The 23,533-nt window shown below is 40.6% G+C and overlaps 1 protein-coding gene across 2 annotated transcripts in view; it reads right to left on the minus strand.

The window, feature by feature from the left end:
- The window catches only part of Cadps2 (calcium dependent secretion activator 2), a 564,078-nt gene that overhangs the window by 45,688 nt on the left and 494,857 nt on the right, over positions 1-23,533 (minus strand). For both annotated transcript variants that reach the window (XM_052173304.1, XM_052173303.1), the window contains 4 exons: positions 22,072-22,213; positions 16,254-16,409; positions 14,624-14,771; positions 7,338-7,412 (listed from right to left, as the gene is read on the minus strand). In XM_052173304.1, coding sequence (XP_052029264.1) covers positions 7,338-7,412; positions 14,624-14,771; positions 16,254-16,409; positions 22,072-22,213 — 521 coding nt within the window. The remainder of the gene's footprint in view (positions 1-7,337; positions 7,413-14,623; positions 14,772-16,253; positions 16,410-22,071; positions 22,214-23,533) is intronic.

The following is a 23,533-nucleotide window of genomic DNA, read 5'->3' on the forward strand; positions in this document are numbered from 1 at the left end:
TGTCCTTACCAACGCTCCTAGTTTTTCTTCGGTATCCTCATCACTACCCACAATGAATTCATCCTGATCACCTCAATTTACAGATGCTCTCCTTGCCACCACTACCTACCTGTCCAAACCAGTCTCGGGGAATGGGACATGCCTGTGCGGAACAAATACCCAATGAGTGTGCCCCTGGTATACCATACACAAGGACAGCACTAGGGTGTAGATTTGCCACTCTCTCCCTCCATGATCTTTGAGACTTCTGTCTGGTGCTGTGGAAAGGTACAGGCTTAGTGGCCGCCAGGAATCTACTAGTCTGTACCTTGCAACCTCAGTTCTCTACTTTTCCATCTGTGAATGTGGAAACTGGAATATGGGTGTCAGGTCCACCCTAGGAGATGAAGCCACAGGGGTTGGGTCTCAGACCCCCTTTCAGCTAGAGCAGCTTAAGTTCAGTTAGTGCCATACTTTGCTTTTCTAACTATCCTACATTTTGGACAACTTAGTTTTTAACATGAGGTGGCAATACATATAGTATTTAGTATTAGATTTAGATTTAGCATTCCACCTTCCATTCTCTCCCCCCCCTTGGTTAAAATGCTCCCAATTCCCCTTTGCTGAGTGCACCTCTGTGTCATGCTTCTTCTATTAAGCCTGCTTTCCCTTTCTCCTCTGAGGGCTCCAGTCACAGCACTTGGGGCCTAGAAGTAACAGCTACTGAGAGTGCATCATTTCAAATTATCACATTGATAATTTCAGCCCGCATACATCTCCTTACTTTTCATATTCAAGGATCTCCACTGGCATCTGCCTTGCATATCTCAAAGGTAAGCTTGGTCATAATGGGACCCCTAATGCCATCATGGTCTTTCCCTGCAGATCTGTTTCAATTTGTAGGGCACCCAAACCACTGAATGAAGCTTGATTCTTTTCTGTGATTCATGTCATAGAACTAAGGGTGGCCCTCACTGTTTGCTGCCTCTGTGCCATACTAAAAACCCTGCTCACAGTGCATCCTAAGTGCTTGGGATTAGCTTCCTAGAGGTCAAAGTCATGGCCCTCTGCCAAGTCTGTTTGCTACAGGCCATCAGAAGAATCTTCTAATAGAGAGCTGGTTAATTCTTCACCCTGCCTTGCACCTTTCCCTTCTTTCAGTGACTTCCCACTGCTCTTGGGATCAAGGCTCAAAACTCCTTAGCACATCCTATCAGCTTCTCCTCACCTCTTTCAGCTTCATTTTACACCAGGCCCTGGTGCCTGCAGCGTCTCCTACCTAACTGCTATGCCCCTCTTTTTCTGGATGACTCCTTCATTGTTGAGAATTCAGCTTCTGCTTGAGAAAACTTGTCTTCCAACTACATAACGCACTGTGTCATGTGAGGTGTGATACACCACGCATTTGTCTGGATGTACCTAATGTTTGTTAGCCTTGTCTCTCCCAAGGGGTCAGAAAACTCCCTGGAGACCGGGACCTCGGCTGTTTTGCTAGCATTGTGACTCTGGCACTGAGCACACTGCCTGGCACACAGCTGCATTGTGAAAATCTGTGATGCTTCAAGATCATGAGTTTCAATGCTTTTTCTCTTGTCCCTGTTCACTAAAATATTGTAAAACACTATATAGCCTTATGAAAAGCGATTTATTTAATGTTCCAGTTTATAGACAGAACAGGCTTCTTTTAATACTATTCACTCAATAAATGCTCACTGTTGCATGAGAAGCACTCTGCATAGTATAGAGTATAATGGAGATAATGAGCTTCTTGATTTCAAAAGATTGAATATGAACACATGGTAACCGATGAAACAAAGTGCAGGTCACATTGGACTGAGCGTGGGGTCCCCGATGGAGGTGTTGGAGAAGGGACTATAGGAGTTGAGGGGTTTGCAACCCCATGGCGGGGGGGGTGGGGTGGGGGGGAGCAACAACGTCAACAGACCAGAAACCCCATAGCTCCTGGGGACTGGATCACCAACCAAAGAGTATATACATAGAGGGACCCATGGCTCTGGCTGAATATGTGGCAGAGAATAGTCTTGTTGAACATCAGTGGGAAGAGCAGCCTTGGACCTGATTGGGATCGATGACCCAATGCAGGGGAATGCCAGGGTGGGAAGGAAGGAGTGGTTGGGTGGGTGGGTGGGTGGGTGGGGAAGTACCTCATAGAAGCAGGGAAGGCAGATGGGATAGGGGGCTTCTGGAGGGGAGACCTGGAAAGGGGATAACATTTAAAATATAAATAAAGAAAATATCCAATTAAAATGTAATTTAAGAAAAAATAAAGTGCAGGTGACATATAAAATTTGCCTAGGCTGGTGAGATGGCTTCTAGGAAGGAGATCATAGGCTGTTTCAGCAGAATTGTAAGAGGAAAGGAAGAAAGAGCTTCAGAGTGGGGATCTGTGTAGTGAAAAGGCACAGAGCTTCCACAGGTAACCGAGAAATCACTGGGGTGCTGGGAACAGTAGAGCCTGGCCAGTGAGGAAGAGTGCTGCAGAAGCAAAAGTGATTAAGTGAAAAGACTTGGATCAAGTGTGTGTGTGTGTGTGTGTGTGTGTGTGTGTCTGTGTGTGTGTGTGTCTCAGAGTCTCTCCTAAGGATTTTTACATTTCTATAGGAATTTGTGGTAAAGGACACCAGGGAAGGTCAAGATAAGAACAATGTACTCTCATTTACTGTCTGGTTATGGATATTACATCTGGTCTGAATGTATCAATAACCACTTCTCACGGGACATTAACAAAAAAGTCAAGTGTGAGGTACAATTTAGAAAACTATGGCAAATAAACAAGTTAGAAGCAATGGGGAGTGCCTTGAAAGTATGATACGCTTGCAGGCATGACCTACCTTGTGTTCTCAAAGGCATTCTAGCTGCAGTGTGGAGACCAAATGAGCAGAGGGGAAATATGGTGGCAAGCTGCAAGGTATGGACTTAAGCATGCATTGAAAAGAGGGTAGCAGAGAATCAGACGGGGCAGAAAAGAGCATGCTCAGAAGACTGGATGATAGGCCGGGTATCCTCTCATGTGAGGAGGGTCAGAAGGCTCTAAAAAGGCAGGGACCCTAGGATGGAGATGCTTTCACAATGGGGTGACGAGTAATATCAACGGACTCAGGAAATGCAGCAGAGAAGCACTTAGGTTGGAGCTGATGTGTGTGTACTCACAGAAACTGACCTGTGGAGGTAGACAGGAGGCCACAGGAAATATGAGCTTGTATGTAACAATCAGAGCAACAAAAGTAACATGAATTCATATTTAAATAGTACATAAAGCATCTAAGCTTCTTTCCTAGGATTATCTGCATTAACTTTATACTAACAGGTGCTTCTTCATAAGTCTGTTGTACCAATCATGTTAGTAAATATTAGTAATTCTGGTAAATGATACTGCCTTATACTAATAAGTACTTCCACTTTATAATTGAGGAAATAAATCCACAAGTAGTCTGCTTATCTATGTCAAGATGAGACAATTAATGGGGGAGTCAGAATTCCTGGGCAGGTCTGAGGTTGGATTGTAGCCATGATTCAATATTCCCCTTCACATATGAGTACAGTTAGAATCACTGCTATGGAGCTAAGCCAAAAGATAACCACAGAGATATGTAGAGTAAGTTTAAAATGAGACCAATGAAATCCAAGGAAACCAGTATTTAGTTGCTAACCAGAGAGAAGTGTACAAAAAGGAGTAGTATCTTTCGTACACACAAGGAACACATGCTGAATGCTATGTGAGTCTGAAGACATCAGACAAGGGGATACAGACATGGAACTGAAGTCAGGCAGCACAAAGGAAGGAAGCGTGTAGCACAACACATAAACTGCACTTACAAACATGTAGAGAATCGTGAACAGAAGGGAGAGAGCTCTGCAGTATGTGGTGAAACAGAAACATGATCCTGTGAGTGGGAGGAGTCTAGATATACTGTGTCCAGGAAAGAAGGAAGGAACATTAAGACTCAAGGAAGAGTCTCTGGATGGTCTTCCCCTCAGTCTCTGCTCCACACTTTGTCTCTGTATCTTCTTCTGTGAGTATTTTGTCCCTCCTTCTAAGAAGGACCAGAGTAACCATACTTTGTTCTTCCTTTTTCTGGGCATCATTTGATATGTGAATTGTGTCTTGGATATTCCAAGCTTCTGGGCTAATATCCACTTATCAGTGAGTGCATATCATGTGTGTTCTTTTGTGATTGGGTTACCTCAGACCATCCAGACTCTACCCCACCTAGTGATCCATCCCATATACAGTTACAAAACCCAGACACTATTATCGATGCCCACAAGTACTTGCTTACTAGAGCTGGATATAGCTGTCACCTGGGAAGCTCTGCTAGTGCATGACAAATACAGAGGGGGACACTCTCAGCCAGCCATTGAACTGAGCACAGGGTCCCTAATGGGGGAACTAGAGAAAGGATCCAAGGAGCTGAAGGGGTTTGCAGCCCCATAGGAGGAACAATGATATGAGCCACCCAGTACTCCCAGAGCTCCCAGGGACAAAAACATCAACCAGATAGTACACATGGTGTTACCCATGGCTCCAGATGCATAGGCAGCAAAGGATGGCCTTGTTGGACATCAAAGGGAGGAAAGGCCCCTGGTCTTGGAGAGGCTCAATGCAGCAGTGTAGTGGAATACCAGGACAGGGAGGGAGTTGATTGGGGAACAGGAGGGAGGGGAGATGGCTTATGGGACTTTTGGGAGGAGGGAACCAGGAAAGGGGAAATCATTTGAAATGTAAATAAAGAATATATCTAATATAAAAAGAGACCAATACTATAAGCATCAAACCAACCCAGAGAGTCCAGGAAGCCCAATTACAGGAGTGGTCCCAGTCAGAGGGCAATTTCACCGTCTTACAGGATTGAACTCCAGTGCAGAGATTTGCCATGCACAGACTCCTGCAGGATGACACGGCTTCATGGCAGAGACCCATGGCATGGGCATCATCTCTAGAGTGCTATGTCAGGGATATATTTGTTCTCAAACTATGCCGCTGCTATATCACCATGCCCAAATCCCTGATGCTGGGCAGCATGATGGAGATAGACTCGTTTTGTTTTGTTTTGTTTTGTTTTGTTTTCTTTTAGTTTGGTTTGGTTTTGGTTTTTGAGATAGGGTTTCTCTGCATGTTCCTGGCTGCCCTAGAACTTGCTCTGTTCACCAGGCTGGCCTTGAATTCAAGTGATCTGCTAGGTGAAGCCAGGAAAATGCATTAACAATACGTTTAATAAGGAAACGATAAAAAGAAACTCTATGGTAGAAATCTATAAAGGACGAATTGGAAAAGAAAGTTCAACAGAAAGCTTTAATAGTTAATAGAGGACAAAAAGAAATTGGGAAACCACAAAAAAGGCCCAAATTTCCAAAATTAGCATCCAATCAGTAGAGTGCAAAGGACAGTATGAAAGATGTCATACATACAAGTGTAGGAAGTGCAGGGACTCTGCAGACAGTGTGAGCAGGGCCTCATTGTCCCTGACAAGGACAAACTGTAGCTTCTCACACTGTCAGTCCAGAGAAACCCTTCTTCCTGTAAGTTCCCTTCTATAGATATGATCAGGATATCATGCGATAGTATTCTGAAGCCATTTGCTTTCAGTGGTTGTTTCCTACCACAAGACCTGTTACCAGAGAATTTGAAGCATACACAGAAAGGCAAAAGGCATCAACTGTAACCCTGCCATCCTGCAAAACCTCTGTTAATACCGGAGACTTTTGAAATAGCATATTTCTGAGATAATGCTATTTCAGATCACACTTTACCCTTTTATACTTTCATCTTTTATCCATTTGGTACTATTTTATAAAACATCCATTGTCATTAAGACTCCCTCAAATTTAAATTTGCTTCCAAATTCTGGTAGGCTATGACACAACATCAAATGGGAATATTTTGTGCATCTATGAGTACTGTGGAATATGCCAAAAGGAGAAAGGATATTAGATGCATCTGATATTTCTGAAGTATCTTCCAGACAAACAGTTTAGATCCCATGTATGTGGAACGGAGTGGCTCACGTCCGTTTTCAACGGTGTCAACTCAAAATCATCTAAGCTCATTTAGTGCAGAAGCTGATACTTGCACTCCTTAGATTATTAATAAGGATTGAAATTTTCAATTGTTATCTAAGAAACACAATGTTTACTTATAAAATCTGTGGGTTTTTTTGGTAACTGACACATTCTTTTAGCTGTTTTATGAAGTCTGCGTTGAACTTCTTCTACATGAAGCCTTGAAGGGTTGGATACAACTACTCCTATCAAAGTTACCCTTAGAGAATGTCCCTTTTCTTGGCCCACCATTTAAAAGACAAGTAATCACTGTGCATCTTTATGGGGTATATAATCTTTTGGTACCTTTATACACGGTATGTTATCAACATGGGATATTTAATTTTCCCATCCTTTGCCCCTTCTGATGAGGCCACTATAAGTTTATTCTAGGTGTTTTGAATTAGACAGTTAAATAACCACATCTATAATTGTTCTTAGTGTAACAGTGTAAAGTGCTTATCTCTCTCATCTGGCTGGGACCTTGAACCCACTCACAAATAACTTCTCGACCTCTTTACAGTCTTGGTGCTCTCCACATCTCTTCCTTAGTAAGCGCTTGATTCCAAATAAACATCTATGCTTGCAACCATGTCTCTCTCGAACCTTATATATGCTTCCCATGTCCATCCATCTTGCTTTGGTTGCATCAAAGTCACATGACTGCTAAATGGCAAAGTTGTTGATTCTTTATTTTCATGGATACAATGAAAGGGCATCCTTATGTCTATCAAAGGTATTCCAAGCAATGTGCAGGGAACTTCTGGAGTAAAGTTCAGGTAAAACCCTGCCTGCCCATATTTAAGGCCAGGTCTTCTGCTCTAGGGATGCCATGAGAACAAGCAGGCCAAGTAAAGACTGAGCATGCTCAAATCTTCTCTGGAAGCTGAGCCCAGAGCATGAATGTCATCTGAAAAGAATTGTTTTTCAAAGGGAAACTCTCCCAAGAAATGACAAAATTCTTCACTTATTCTATCAACCTCCATGTTTTCTTGTTTGAAGCTTTTTCTTAAAATGGAAACAACTGTGTGTGTGTGTGTGTGTGTGTGTGTGTGTGTGTGTACACATGCATGCATGCATTTACTTACTTTGTACGGTAAGGATTGAATGTTGGCTTTATATATACCAGGCACACATTCTGACACTAAATTACACCCCAACTCACATTTATTTATTTATTTTTTAACTACAATTTCATACTCAGGTATTTAGAAGTATAAGAGATACATCTAAAAAAATTCTCATTTGAAGATTATTTATTAATTTTTACATGCAAAGGTGAATACGTGATACATTACCTTTGAAACTAGCAGTGCAATGATTTCTTTCACGGTGTTGTCAATCAAATCATCTATTTTTGAATGGTACTGTTGCTAGGTTTTAAAAGACAAAATGCATTAGTGGTTACAGACACGAATTCTTTATTGTAAGTCACAACTGCTCTCAAGCCAGTAGTTATGGCAGATCAAATTTACTTAAAATGATCATTTTGAACATTAAAAGAACAAAGCCGAGACAACGATCCATCTAGTCAACACTTTTTACACTGTGGTCGGAAAATTTTCCCATGTGCGCCGCTGAGTTAAGCAGCTAATGGGGTTATTACGGGGGCTGAATTGGTTCTTATCCTTATTCAGGCAGAGGAATGTGAAGGGTACTTTTTGTCTTCTCCTCCGTAATGAAGGTGGCCCTGTATTTTTCTAAAGGGTTGGTTTAGCCAGAGAAGCAGAAAGACTTGAAAAAGATTTAATTAATACAGCATTTCATGTCTGACAACTCTCATTCATAAGTTATTTTAAATGTGCTCTAGAAATAAAATGCACTCCCAATTGTTCTCCCTAAAAGGACTTTTTTTTTTTTTTTTTTTTTTTTGTCAGCCCAGGAGTGGCAGTGTATACAATTCTTACAACATGCCCAAGCAAGGGCAAAATTAAAAATTTATCAACAAAAGGGAATAAATAGATGGTAACAAATTAATAGGCCATAAGAGGTGAAATGAAACAGCTTTACTCCCCAAAGCGTTGTCGCTGCTTCCTCATGAACAAGACATCTTTAAATAAATACAAAAGAGATGTATTTTAGATAACCCGGAAGGAGCCTTGCTTTTGCTTCTTTAGAAAGCTTACTAGATGGTTAGGCTGTTAAATTAGCAGAAGACTTGGCTTCCATGGCACATGTAGGTGCATCTATTTAAATAGTAATCCTTTCTTTGGAAGCATTTATCTGATAGCAGATTGTCCCCAGTGGCCACTTGACAGGAAATGGGACTTGTAAAGACTAACCTTATCCCGATGATTCAAGGCTTCTAGGAACAGGGAGCGTAATGCACTGACTAAAAGGACTCGGGGCAGGATAAACACTAGACCAACTTCACAGCTGCCGGCTGAATGGTTCCCTAAGGTCTAAGTTCCTGAAAGCTATTTTTTTCTGTCTTCTGAAAACATGTCTCAAAGTTTCCACACAGAACAAAACATCAACTCATGCTCTGGGATACTTGGGAATGATCCTCACAACCTCAAGGGTTTTAATGGTTAGAGTGGTCATCATTATTTACTTGTGTAAGTAATAAAGAAAACATAATGTTGGAGCTTCCATATTATTCTCCACCTCCCCCCTCCCCTGCCTGGTCTCTCTCCTCTGTGTGTGCACATGTGCATGTGTATTGACACTGGTCTCAAATTAGCCGCATGCACATGACCACTGGACTTTCTGGTTGGGTATTGCTTGTCTGGTTCACTTAAAGCCTTGCAGACTCCCAAAGTTTTGTTTTCCAGAGGACGAGGGGAACAGACATAGTGGGTAAATTTATACTGCAGGAGAGCTGGATTCTTTGCTGTGGGGCTTGAAAATGGGAAAATAAAGAAAAACAAGTTGAAGCAGAAGAGTGAAGTTTAGTCAAAGCGCTGCTTAAACGTTGATGCTCTGGGTCATAGACATGCTTCAGGGCCAGTGTAACAGTTTCAGCAGTCACACTGTATGATTTGTAGGGTGTGGCCCAACAGAGGACCCTTGCAAAAGAGCCTCCCAGATCCAGCCAAAAGCAGCCCAAACAACTAGGTAGTGAAGGAGCTAACACACATGAGCTTTCAGGTTCCCTGTTCCTGACCTGTGTCTGTGCAGTACAGAGTAATGGGATGGTAGCCATCACCCCACTGGGAAGCAGAAATGAAAAAGAGACACAGGAGATAGGCACGCAGCTCCCTGCATCGCATTAACATGGAAAGCACTCTACATCAGGGAAGTGCTATTGAGACATACAGACTCTCAAAGGTGCTCTTAAATATGCCTTGTCCTCAAGGCTCTGCTTGCTATAAATCTCATAGTTTACCCCTTTAAGCATTTTAAAAATGATTTTATTTCATTAATTCTGTCTCTGTGTATGCGTGTTTCGCCTACATGTATGACTATATACTACTTTCATGCTTGGGGCTGCAAGAGGCCAGCAGAGGGCACGGAGCTGCTAGCACAGTGATTCCTAACATGTGGGTTATGAGCCCTTGGGTGGAGCATGATCCTTTCACAGGGTCGCCTAAGACCATCAGAAAACACGGGTATTTACATTACGATTCATAAAATAATGAAGTTACAGTTATAAAGGAGCAACAAAAATAAGTTTATGGTGGGGGGTCACCACAACATGAGCCACTGTATTAAAGAATTGCAACAAGAAGGTCGAGAACCACTGCTCTGCAAGTATAGCCAGTGCTTACCCCTGAGCCAGCTCTGCAGCTTCCGTATTTTAACTCTACGGAACCAAAATATTCTCAGAATGCTATTACATGTGAGACAAATAGGTGTCTACATATTAAATTTTTACATTGGATTAATTCTGCCAATTTTAAAATCAGTGATAGTCACTTAAGAAGCCATTCCTAGTCATTTCATTGAAAGGCTCAGAAAGTCAATGAACCTCCGTAGTTAAGAAATTCTGATAATGTACAACCTTAGGCTGTTAACGTTCTTTGATGACCAGATCCAAACATGGGGAAAGAACATAAAAGAAAGGACTGGAGATACAAATGGATTTATAAAATGAATGAAGTTAATTTAAAAAAAAAAAAAAAAACCAAATGGAGCCGGGTGGTGGTGGTGCACGCCTTTTATCCCAGCAATTGGGAGGCAGAGGCAGGCAGATTCTGAGTTAGAGTCCAGCGTGGTCTACAGAGTGAGTTTCAGGGCTACACAGAAAAATCCTGTCTCGAAAAAAAAAATGGATTAAGAAGTATCTATCTTTAACATATTACTCCAGAGATAAGCAAATATGGGGATCACTAGATTTTCACAATGTGGGAGTTTGTTACTATAAAATCATTCCATCGTCTTGGAACACAAGCCAGGATGCAATTTGAATATCCCTATTTTATTTATCCATTCTGTAAAAACAGAAACCATATGTATAGGTATGAGTATGCCAATATAATAAAATGAAAGCTAGTAAATTACTTAATAGACCTGGTAACTTCCAAAGATTACAAAGCAACACTCCAAATCACACAATAACAACAAGCATTACTTTTCTGCAAAGCTACTTTTATTGCCTAGGCTAAAACTGTTATGTTGTTTTCCACTTCAATGAACAGACAACTTTGTAGATAAAAATTTGGAATGTCTTTTGTTCTCAACCACAGAATGTCTATAAATGGTGTGTCTGTGATATGTGCAGACAAATGCATGTATAGGTGTGTATATACATGTGTGTATGGGTTAGAGGACATTGGGCCCTTCTACAGTAGTTGGTCACCATGTCTGTTGATAAAGGGTCTCTCATTGGTCTGGGGCTCTCCAATTTGCCCAGTTCTGCTAAGCAACAAGTCATGGTGGTCCTTCTATTTCTTCCCCCCCTGCTCTCAGAGAACAATTCTGCACTTCAGAAAATTTCAGGGGATTTCAGGGGGTTGAATGCGCGTTCTCATGCTTGCAAAGAAGCACTTTATTAAATAGGCATCTACTAAGCTCCAAAACATCTATAAATTCTTCTAAAAACATTCACATTTTTTAACTTTAAAATATTCTTATAGTTGGACTGCTACTCCTAAGTGCCAGTGTTGGCAGGATGCAGCTCAGTTGCAAGCTGATTTCTTTTCCATATCTGCCCTCAAAAGCAAACAGGTTATACCTTGCTTCTTCTGAAAATAAATCTCAATTTACATTTTTGACAACCATTTAGAAGTCCTTGCTTCAGAGTCCAGGGACACTGAAAATGCTGGCATCGCCAGAGTCAGGTGACAATCATCATTTCCCTGGCCTGTTCACATGCAAATGTATTAGAAATGGAGACTAACCAAATGCCAGCGCAACCTGCCCTTTCGCCCTGCTTTTAAGATGCACTCTAGTAGGACTGGTTGGCTTGCTCTAGGAATGGGAGCATTCTCCTTTAATTGATAACTAATCCTGCAGAAGAAGGACCTCTTTCTCCTCTGAGCTACCCCATTAATTTGGTCATGTTCCAGCATCCTCATTCTCAGCCAATGGGACCAAGGTGAAGTGGCTCCAAGGGCAGATGCATGCTCACAGCATAAGCAGTTGTCTGCTTTCTATATTAATGGATGATGCAGGTTCAAAACAATATGGTGGTTTTATGATCACAACATCTGTCCCGAGGGACTGGCCTGAGTGTGCTGACTCATTATAAACATCTGTCACATGAATAGACCATTCACTCACTAATCACTTCATTAAACCCTATTCTGGGCCTTGGAGAGCAACTTTGCATCATGTGGAACATAAGAAAATAGAATTGCAACCTGGGAACACAGGCAGGCCTTTGATGTGGTCAGGCATGGATGCTTTGTTAAATGTCAGCAACTACGTATTAATAACAAATTACCATAGTTGGGTGAATTAGCTTCATTTCCCCTAGGTTTAACTATGTAGTCTGTTCTACACAGTCCTGAAGTGTCCAGTAATCTAGTTTTGTTAACAACTTTGTTGCTTTGTGGAACACGGTGTCTACCTATTCACCTGTACATGTATGTGATATATGTACTAATTTGTAACAGTTTAGAGAAAGTGTGTGGGAGAGAGACAGACAGAAAGACAGGCAGACAGACAGACACAGAGGCTGATGTATGGAAGGAGGGAGGAACTGACTAATTATGTAAGTGTATTTATTGGAGAAGTAAAGCCACATACATGCTCCTTTTCTTTGAACTTGTTTACCACTTTTCACAGTTGCTAATAGGTTTTACACCTGCACATTTTGAACCGTATTAATTGTGTGAAGTCATAGGGAGCTAATTGTCTCTGGCGAGAAGCTGCAGGTGGAGACATAATGAACAGTAGCAGATTACTCTTCAAACCGACTGACTTCTTAACGTAAAGAACCATTTGACCATGGGACTGTCACTTGTAGACGCAGTGGCTACTTTTCTTTCTCAATGCTAGAATGAATTGTTTCTTACGGGGGAGAAAAATTAAAGCAGTGGCAATTAGTCAGCCTGTTAGTTTACTCAACATATATTGACCAAGTGCCCGGTACATTGTCAAGTACTGTGTGCATATTAAAATTAAGAACTAATATATTCACCAAGTATTTATGGTAAGATGATTCCATAATCTAGATGAGAAAAGAATGGGGCTTATGAAGACATATAATATTCTCAGACAGTCAAGGTTTGCATCTGGATATTGAAAAACATAAGAGGTGATTAGGGGCCATTGGCATTCAATTATCCAAATGCTTCCTCATTTGGATAATTAGCGATAATACATCATGTTGAATGGGATCAGACAATGATAATTACTGAAAATTCTGTAACACTGGCAGATCAGCTACCTACATATATATCTGTATGACTGTACGATATAGTATTAGAAATATGTTTTCCCCTAAATTGCACATAGTAAAACATAAGCATATATGTATGAATATATGAAGTCCAAATAGCAAATTCCTATACATGGGCTAATTACGAGTGAAGCTCACAGACAGGTCTTCTTAGCCTACCTTATAGTCAGTGAAGTCCTTATGAAATTGCTAGCTATGCAAGTGAGGGTGGCTTGATGTTTGGCTCTTAGCTTTCAAGCAGAATGACTTTAAAAGAATTAATATGGTCAAAGAAGAAAAATACCGACTAATGACAACAACTGGTTACAACCTGGCCGATCATGTGTACGTGAAAATTTGAGGGCCTGCACCTCCAAGGTTTGGGTGACACTCTAGGACAACCTTTTTGTCTCATGATGCAGAGTGCTTCCTCTCTATCTGGGGAGGCTGGCGTTTATATCCCAGGTAATTGGGAAACTGGTCTTGTTGAAATCCACATTTATATTCTTCAGTATTAAGTCACCTTGGGCGTGTGTGTGTGTGTGTGTGTGTGATAGACCTCACAATGATATCAATGATTATGGGTTATCTTGACACAGGCTTTATTGTTATCTAAAGCCTATATTCTGCAGGAAGTATAAAATGTATCTACACAATTGAAAATATTAAATCACTCTGCCTCTATATTTATTTAGACATTAATTTAAGGATGGTGAATTAATTTGGCTTTATATAACTTTATTTTTTGAAGATGTAAGAGTTACTTTGTAGATTTTTGCAGCCTGAGAGAAGTTTCTGTTTGACATCTTTTAAAGTGTATTTACACACTATTAATGTTGTCCATATATATCAAAGCCTAAAATATCTTGAAATAGACCACTATTTTAATTTGAAAAAAAGATAAAAATGTACATAATTTTCAAATAAGGTTGTGCATCCCAGCCACCCCCCAACAAAACAAACAACAGCTCCCTGTTACACCCAATCCAAAACCAAAGGAAACCAAACCAAGAAACTTACCCACTGATTCCTAAACTGGATCATGTGATGGAGGAAAAATGAAATAATGATGGAGGACATAAAAAAAGAACAAAGAAATGATGAAAAAAGTAAGGACAACAGAAAAGATACAAAATGTCAATGCAAACATCCAGGCCTGTGAGACACAGCTCCATTCCCACCCACTCACCTGTCACCAGATCAAATGATGAGGAGGGATGACGGTGCAGTTTTGATTTTTAAAACAAAAACAAACAAATGAAAATTAAAAGTGAAATAATGAGATATTTATTAATGAGCGCTAGCATTTTACTGAATTTAAATTAGTTTATTTTATACGTGTGTTTGTGGGGTGGGGGTGGATGCCTTGGCACTGTGTAGAAGTCAAAGGACAATTTGTAGCAATTTCTCTTCCACTACGTGGGTCCCTATAATTAAATTGAGGTCACTGGGCTTGCTGGCCAGGACCTTTACCCACTGAGCCATTGTGCTCCGCAGAATAAGAACTAGTGTCTACTCAATCCTGCAAAAATGAAAACTATTGTGTAAATAGAATTTTTCGCATGCTATATTTTTGTGCCTTTCTTTTTAATGGATGCAAACTCTTGAGTCGTCTAAATTTGTATAAGCAAAGTAGACAGGTTTTTAGCTTCCTCATTTGCATGTAACAAGCAAGGTTTATGTAAATAGTCAACACCAAAATGGTATACGGAGAAATTATAGGCCACTTGGAAAGTGTCAGCAGGGTTTATATCCAGAAAGAGAAGCCGTGCAGGGCAGAGGCTCTTGGTGACTACACTCCTGCTCCCTAGGACTTACCTCCTGTCCTCCATCCAGGGCACACAGCTTGGTGCTTTGCTTTTTAGCATCAACTAATACATTAAACATTGTGCACACGGAGGCTGGGATGCGCAAGTCGGTTGTTTTGTTTGCCTTTTGCAGCTTGAGTTCAAATGCAGTTCTTGTTCTAGTTATTAAAACATGAGTTACAGTAAGAAATCCTGACATAAATCGCACTCGTTTGTTAAAAAAAAAAAAGTCAAATGATGACACGCAGGTACAGATAGAGAAGCACGGTGGAGCTATGTAGTTGGGGTTGGGGTTGGGGTTGGGGTTGGGGCCAGGTCGGGACGTTCTTCACTGACATCTCTAATAAAGGTTAGACTGTGAGGTTTTTATAGAAGAACATGGTTCAAGCATGTTTCATCATAATTTTTAAATGCTAGCTTTATGCAGCCACTCAAGATGATACAAACACTCAGGAGAAGCTCTTGGTTATGTCTGATATACCATATTTAATGAAAAAATAATCACCTATTGCCTAAATTGAGTTCCAAGTAGAAAACCTACATGTTCTTCTGCACTTAAGTAGGAGATAGCCTTTGTCTTAGAGCAGAACAAAGAACAGAGAGACAGACAGAGAGAGAGAGAGAGAGAGAGAGAGAGAGAGAGAGAGAGAGAGAGAGAAGCAGCCTAAAAAACTGAGAAGGGGTAATAAACCACAGAAAATGACAATTCATATTTGCCATTTAAAATTTCCCTTAAATGCCTGAAGTATGTAAAAACCCACCCAACAGGCACGTTTGATTGGTCTTTGTTAAAGAAGCCCACAGTAATCTGACCTATAGGTTTGAGACCTGAGACTCACAGTTGAGTTTTAAAAATTAAATCATTCAAATGATTCTCTTGCTATAGGAGGGCTTTTACATTAGTCCAAGAACTGGCCCTACTTGGCTTGATGAGCTTAGATGCACTCAGTTGTTCCAACATCTGATTGATACTTGGATGCATTCCCCACAGATCACAGATCACTCATGTAAGTGCGCCTTAAGCAAAGGCACTGGGGACACATGGGGACACATGACTGACCTATGAGCATACAATGTTGATTGGGTTTAAAAAGGAAAACTCATGTGATAGACTCTGAACTCTTTAACTTATTTCTGGGTGAGTGCCAAGAATGTACGTTGTTACTTAGAACTTGTCTGATGTAGCTAGCAAATTCCAGAAAGCAGTGAGTAACAAAACATCTTGGAACAAGGATGGTGCTGATTGTATTTTGAGCTCCTCACACCACGTCACTGCACACAGACACCACACACAGCACATAAGAGCTCAACAGACCATTTCAGTAGTTCTCCGGAGATATTGCTTTGAAAAGATAAAGCACCCTTCTCCCAGAGAACTATGCATGGTAGATGTGATTAATATGGGTATGGGTGTTATTGGTTAGAGAAATGGGTGGGAGACCTGAAAATGGTATCATCAGATTAAGATCATCAGTTACATGGGTTTCCAGGATTAAGCTCAGAGAATGGAATGCCCAATATATTTTGAAACAGTGGTTTATATTCAGTTGTTCCCTGTGATAATTAAGTAACAGGTACTTAGTAAAAAGAAGCACAATGGGGCCTGACATACTAAGCAGCAACTCGGAACACACGTCTACCTTTTGACACAGGCCTCTATCATGTCACTGGCCATTAGTTTAAGTCTTTGCTCTAAGTGATGGGCAAATTCTTGTTCTGGCCAATGGAGGTCAAAGACAAACATTTGCAGCGCATCAAGTTTCCAAAACAGATCCTCGGATGTTGTTGAGCCATTGCTAGAAGAAAGAGGGGGAAAAAAAACACCATGAACTTCCACTGTCAACAATGTGGGCCATACATCTGCTGATTTTCCTTTCTGTAATAATGCCATCCATGAAGAATATACCACATACAATCTCTCATGATCCAGGGTTCTCTTCAGTTAGCTTTCTAACGCTTCCTTTTAACTTCTTAACAAGGTAAGCCACAAGGAATATAAAAGAAATGAAGTAGTACGTTTTCACAAAGAGGATGAACATGGGTACTGAGACCAAAGAAATCAAATTGTGCATATAAGGACTAATACTTTAACATTCTTGACCCATTTTTAAGATAACGATGAAAACATAAAATTTTCTCTTAAAGATTTGAAAAAAGTGTTTTGTGCATGAAAATGTATACGCTCATACCTAGGAGTAGCCTTCCTGTTATGCAGGCATCTATCTATGCCTCTGTAGTCACTGAGACCTTCTGTCTGCAGAAGTGGGGCACACGGAAGCCTTACCACACAGGGAACAATAGGCTAGGTAAGAAAGCAAACCTTTATTTCCAGTTTGAACTGCTTTGTGCTGCTTCTAGCTCATAATGAGAAACTAACACCACAGAAATGGTCTAACCTAGAAATGGTATTTGAGGTGCTCCGAGGTTAGACCAAAAGCACACATTTCGAGTCTCTGTGCCGGACAGTGAAGCCAACATTCTCTACGGTGATAAATTCCTCTAGGAAACTATCATTTTACACCATGTATGGAGGTAATCTGCCAAAGAATTCATACATCATCCGAGCAAAGGATACTACTACTACTTTCCATGAGCCAAGCCTCCAGCCAATAGGATGACAGATGTTTGAAAGTAAAATACTCCTACATTAGAATACATTGAGACTCAACTGCAGTATCAGAACCAAGCAGAAGCAAAACAAAAAAAACCCAGACTGAGCAATGTCTGATTTGTTCACAGTGTTCTAACATCTGCTCCACACACACTGCACTAAATTTATATTCTTACTCTGCAAAAGAAAATGAAAGAATAAAAATCATTTTTTTATACAGGCACACTGGAAATCTTAAAACAAATTATTTTAAACAATCACATTGTTTAGCTAAATCTATCTTAATTAGCAAGCTTTAGAAAAATCACCTCTTGCCCTGGCTAATTAAAAGCTTGGTTTCTGCCCTGTACCCTGGTCTCAGAGTGTCAGCCCTATCTCCAATTTAGACCCATTCTGCCAGGAATTTCTCAGGATCTCCTGGTCTAGCCGAGTCCTCTTCGGATTTAAGTTCTCAAGGGACCAATCATGACAACACTGAATTTTACTGACTGATTGTCTGTGCACCTTAATGTGAGCTGGACACAGCCTTAGTAAAGACCTGACAAGGCTATACTGACATCACTATGAAAATGTGCAAGGCAATACCCTCTTTCACATATCATATGTACAAGAAATACACAAGGACAGTAAAAGGCCAGGCAATCTACCCACACATATCCATAGGGTTCAGTTAGAAGATCTGTGTTTTAATTGAATGTACTTGGCAAGAGGCAAATCTGTTTGATAAATTTTAGAGCAACATAACTTTAAAAAATGCATGCTTTTGCAATACACCACCCAACAAAAATTAACATCGAACCAAAAAAAAAAATCTCATAGTCAAAGAAAAAGTCTTTTAAAATTTTTCTTATACAAACTCTGAGTTGTATCTTTATAGAGACCTGAATATGCTTTTTTTCTGCTGAATTGTACATGAAAACTAGAGACATTAAATGTGTTTAATTGGGAACTTAATTGGCATAATAAGTGTTTGTTATAATTGAATAGATGAGGAAATATAAATAGGTCTTCTCTGGAGTTGGTATAGATAACCTGCAATTTATTCTGAGACTTCTCATTTAAAGTTATTTCTAATCAGTGACCTAGTCCTAAAAGTACTACAGATTTAAGAAAAATATAAAAAATGAATCCTGATAAAATTTCCTAAGTCAGTAGAAATTTATCTTTATGACATTCATCTGCATAGCTAATGACGAGTGTCTGTATTACCACCCCTTTCCAAATGATGACTCTATATTCAGAGAGAAAGATGGAAAGGAATTGTCTGGGTTTTTCTTTTAAAAATTTTTTTAAAAGAATTTGGCAGTTAATAACTTTGTATAATCTAGCTGCTGAGTCTTGCAAAGTAAACTCCGTTTTAAATTTTATTTTATTTTATTTTTATTTTATTGTTCGAGACAGGGTTTCTCTGTGTAGCCCTGGCTGTCCTAGAACTCACTCTGTAGACCAGGCTGGCCTCAAACTCAGAAATCCATCTGCCTCTGTCTCCCAAGTGCTGGGATTAAAGGCGAGCGCCACCACTGCCTGGCTAGTAATATCAGTAGAGCTGGTGAATACCTGGAGAAGTGGTCACTTGCGAAGGAAGTGGATTTCCCAGTAGGGGTTTCTGTATCTCACCTGTATAGTTGTTCTGCACATGTTCCTCACACACTCCCCACTGTATTTACCTGTTATACTTGTCACCTTTCAATAAAGCATATCAAATGTTACAAAAAAAAAAAAAAAAAAGAAGTTTCTTCTTCACTTGGAAAACACCAAAATGGCAGAGGATAGTGGTCTAGTGGGAGGGCCTAGAGGACCTGGGGGTAGGGGTGGGGATAGGATTAGGAGACCACAGATGCCTCTGAGAGGATTCCTCAGAAGCTTAGGGATCAAGGAACTGATTGAGACTCAGGGAGGTAAAGCTGAAAACAAGTGAATCCCCACCACCTAGCTGGGCTACCTGCTCAAGGACAGGAATCTACCGGTTCTCCCTGCCCACGAAGGCATCCTAGATTACTGCCCACGAAGGCATCCTAGATTACTGGCCTTTCACGTGGTGGATCTGTAAAGCATGAGACTCTAAATTTCATGCCAGCACAGAAGTAGATTCTGGCTGGGCAGAGTTCAAAGTTAAAGGCTTTGGTTGGTATTGGGGTCTACAATGGTGATGTTGGTGCTTCAAGGAGGTAGCTACTGCCATCTGGGGGGGGGAGGCTATCATCTTGGGCAAGCTTTCTATTGTCCCTATGTTGACAAGCTATTGGAGAAACAAGACTGGAAAGCCCCTATTGTTCCGTGCAAGGTGACAGTCCACTGTAGCTCTGTGCTGGTGCCCTTCATCCTTGTCCCCAGAGGCACTGGCACTGTCTCTGCCCAAGAAGCTACTGATGATGACCAGTATGGATGACAACCAGGGGCTGCAACATCACCCTTGGCAACCTTGCCAAGGCTACCTTCAATGCCATCTCCAAGACCTACAGGTATCTTACCCCTAACTTCTGGAACGAGACTGTGTTCACTAGGTCTCCTGATCAAGATTTCACTGACCATATTGTGAAAACCCACAGCAAAGACTATTTAAAAACCCAAACAACCTGAAAGCAGAAGAAAAAAAAATGGGGAACAGGAAGGTGACCACTGAGAGAGGAGGGGACAGAAAGGGTAGGGAAAGAACATCAGAGCACAGTATACATGTGTGAGGCTTTCATAATAAAGCCGTCATTTTGTACAGTAAACATTAAAATGTGAACCGCGATAACATCATAACATTATGACTAATCATGGTCACTATGACAACAAAGAACCTAATAATCTTGGTAATGATCCTGGTGATCAACTTGTAACATATATTTTTTATTTGCTTATGACAATAAAGGAACCATCACCCACTTGTCATGACTCTGTCCTGATATTTACATCACTCTGTAAGGGATCCCAAGAGAAGATTTGGGTTTTCTGTAATCTCCAAGCTAAGAGAGTAACAAAATAGGGAACTAAAGCATATGAGATAATGCCTACAAATCATACTGTCCGAGTAAAATGTGGATGGAGAAGGAGTTAGAAGAGAGGTAGTATTATACAGAAGCCAAAATTATAAATTTAGAAAGGTTCCTTATTCCATGTAGGTAATTTCTGAGCATACAACTCTATGTATTCCAATGGCACCAATAATTTGTCTCTGTGAGTAGTTTTTCCCCCCTGTGGAAGCAGAATAGAGCAAAGTGTATCACATTCTTTGTTTGTTTCTTTCTTTTTCATTAATTTACTTGTGAATGACATTTCTTTAACAGTGAAATGGAGATAGTGACACTTACCTTACAGAGTTGTTATAAGGATAAAATGAGATAAAGAACTTGGCACTGGGCTAGAGAGATGGCTCAGTGGTTAAGAACACTGACTGCTCTTCTAGAGGTCCTGAGTTCTAATCCCAGCAACCACATGGTGGCTCACAACCATCTGTAATGAGATCTGATGCCCTCTTCTGGTGTGTCTGAAAACAACTACTATATACATGTACATATAATAAATCTTTAAAAAAAAAGAGAGATAGAACTTGGCACTTTACCTAGAATATAGCAAATTCTGAGTATTCAGATAAATTCTCAGTATTTTTATCTAATATTTGTGCTAATTGGGTTTAATGCGAGATCTTGTGTGAAAGACTTTGCTGTCTTTTCACATTTGTAAACTAACTTTTTAACTTCTTCAGATTTTTATGAGGTTCTGAGTTTTCAAAAAAAGCAAGATTATTAACAATAACAATGGGATCAGCCAGCAACAATGATAACAGAGCAGTGATTACCACTTACTGCACACCTAGTCTGTTCCAGTAGAATTAATTATTTATAGAAAAACTAGGATGTGCCAGATACTTTTAGGCAGTGTTTTTGACTTCCCCACAACACTATCTTTATATTTGAAATCAATGATTCTTCATTCGAAGAAAGTGAGGCTAAGATTTATTGTTCATAAGCTAAAGTTTAAGGTCAGACCTATTCAATTTTAGAGCCCCTTTCCCTAATGACAGTTAGCTAGTTAGTGTGTAATAGGCAGGCTCACTACAATGTGAAGTAATTAAATATACTTTTTAATGGCTTCAAGACTGTCTTATAATTGCAAGGTATGTCAATCATACTAGGAAAGGAACAACGGAAGAATGTCCTAGCATTGGAAAATATGAACAGCTGTTTCCCTGAGAGGTCTAATTCTGCTTCTTCAATGCTAAGACAAAGATAAAAAACAGAACACAATGGAACAATTGTAATCCCCTTGATGGTTTTCTTGCGATACAATGCCAGTGGTGTGAACAGTAAGAAAGCTGAAGTTACCACAATTGTCAAAATGGGAAACTTTGCTTAGGGTAGATTCTACAACTTGGGGTTAAAAAAATGACATCTGCCACACAGAATAAACACAAGCAACATCACACCAGTGTGATTTTTTTCTTTCCATCTATCATTTATCATCCATATGCTAAGCTCAGCTCAGTCGCTTAAAAACTCAAACAGGTAAAGCCTCAGTCAACAAGGATAAATGCCATGCAACTTGGGACACATCTGCACAGGAAAAACAGCCAAGGCCATGCACTAGCTAACACGACACCAGGAAATAAGTGAGGGATACACACGTGGACTCATATAAAGTAGCCATCCACGGAGGAGTAGAAAAGCTAGGAATCTGTGGAAGATTAAGAGGCAGACTTGGAACTTTTGGAAGAGCTACATTGGGAAGACTGTTGGCGATATTCCTGTAAAGAAACAAACAACGTGGGAAGGGACCACCATAAGCGATTACCACAGATGGCTGTTGTTGAAGTCATAGGGTCGGGGACTGAGACAGATGCTCCCAGGGACCAGGGTACCTACTTGACAGGCTGCCATGTTTCCTGCTCAAAGCCTCTGTGAATGGACTGGGCGATGGCTGACTCCATCAGGTCAACGTAGCGGACAACCAAGGGCACGAAGATCTCTTGCAAGTGCTTGTGGAATTTTCCATTACACAAGAGTGCTGAAACAGGCAACCAAAACAGCGTCTGTCAGAGGGATAGCATCAGCTACTTGAAAAAGAAATAGGTGGAAAAAGACATTCTTTTTTTCTGTGAGTGTCTCACATGGTAAACCTGATAGAACACAGACGATAATGGATTTTGCTCTTTATACTGAATATCACATCATGGAGATTACCTCAAAATTATATTTAGCCTTTCATATATGCCTGTCAAAACAAAAATAGATTATATTTCTGTAAAATGTTCTAAGCAGGTGGCATGCTTGTACTTCCTAAGAGATTTAACACGTTGGCACATGACCACTTACTGCAAATTCAAGGGAGCCGCTGCCTCCGCAGAAGGTCCTGACACACGCAGACGCAGCAATTAAGCACAGCCAGAATCCCCTGGCTAGGCTGTGTGTCAGGAAAGCGAATGCTAAGCCTGTTCAACTGCACAGGTAAGCTCGATTATATCTAAGAACTACACTTCTGAATTCACTGGGAGGGTGGCTGGGACCCTGGGAGTATCTACTCCAGTTCATGATTTTTTTTAGTTACTTGGAAATTTGTTTTTGAGTGTTCAGTTTAGCTCGTTACTTTTTGTGGTTCCTGGGTTTGAACCCAGGGCTTCTAGCATATTAGGTATATGTTCTACCAATGACCTACACTTCCAGGCCTAATACTTCTGTATTTAAAAACAGTACATTACATTCTTTTTATTTTTTCAGTTTCCAATTAGTCTGACAAATTAAGGTTAGGAATGCCCTTGGTAGAATGACTATATAATCTTGTTTTGTTTTTTAATGTTCTTTTATTTATTTGTTTATTTGCTGGATATTTTATTTATTTACATTTCAAATGTTACCCCCTTTCTCGGTTTCTCCTCTACAAGACCCCTATCCTATACCCCTTCCCCCTACTTATATGAGGGTGTTTCCCCACCTACCCTCCCACTCCCACCTCACCACCCTGGCATTCCTCTACACTGGGGCATTGAGCCTTCACAGGACTAAGGGCCTCTCCTCCCATTGATGCCAGACAATGCCATCCTCTGCTACATATGTGGCTGGAGCCATGGGTTCTTCCATGTGTACTCTGACTGATGGTTTAGTTCCTGGGAGCTCTGGGAGGGGAGGTCTGGTTGGTTGAGATTGTTGTTCTTCATATGGGTTAAATCTTATATTTAGTTGTACTTGATCAAGGATAGGGAGTACCCAACACTTCCCGGAAACATGTTCTCCATACACCAATCACAATGTCACTAAAGCATCGGTCACAGCTTGAGGTCAAGCTGGACTTAGAAAGAGCAGACTCAGCAGGACAGCACTTGGCAATGCT

This window comes from Apodemus sylvaticus, chromosome 2, assembly GCF_947179515.1.
Source record: "Apodemus sylvaticus chromosome 2, mApoSyl1.1, whole genome shotgun sequence".
In the NCBI taxonomy this organism is placed as follows: Eukaryota; Metazoa; Chordata; class Mammalia; order Rodentia; family Muridae; genus Apodemus; species Apodemus sylvaticus.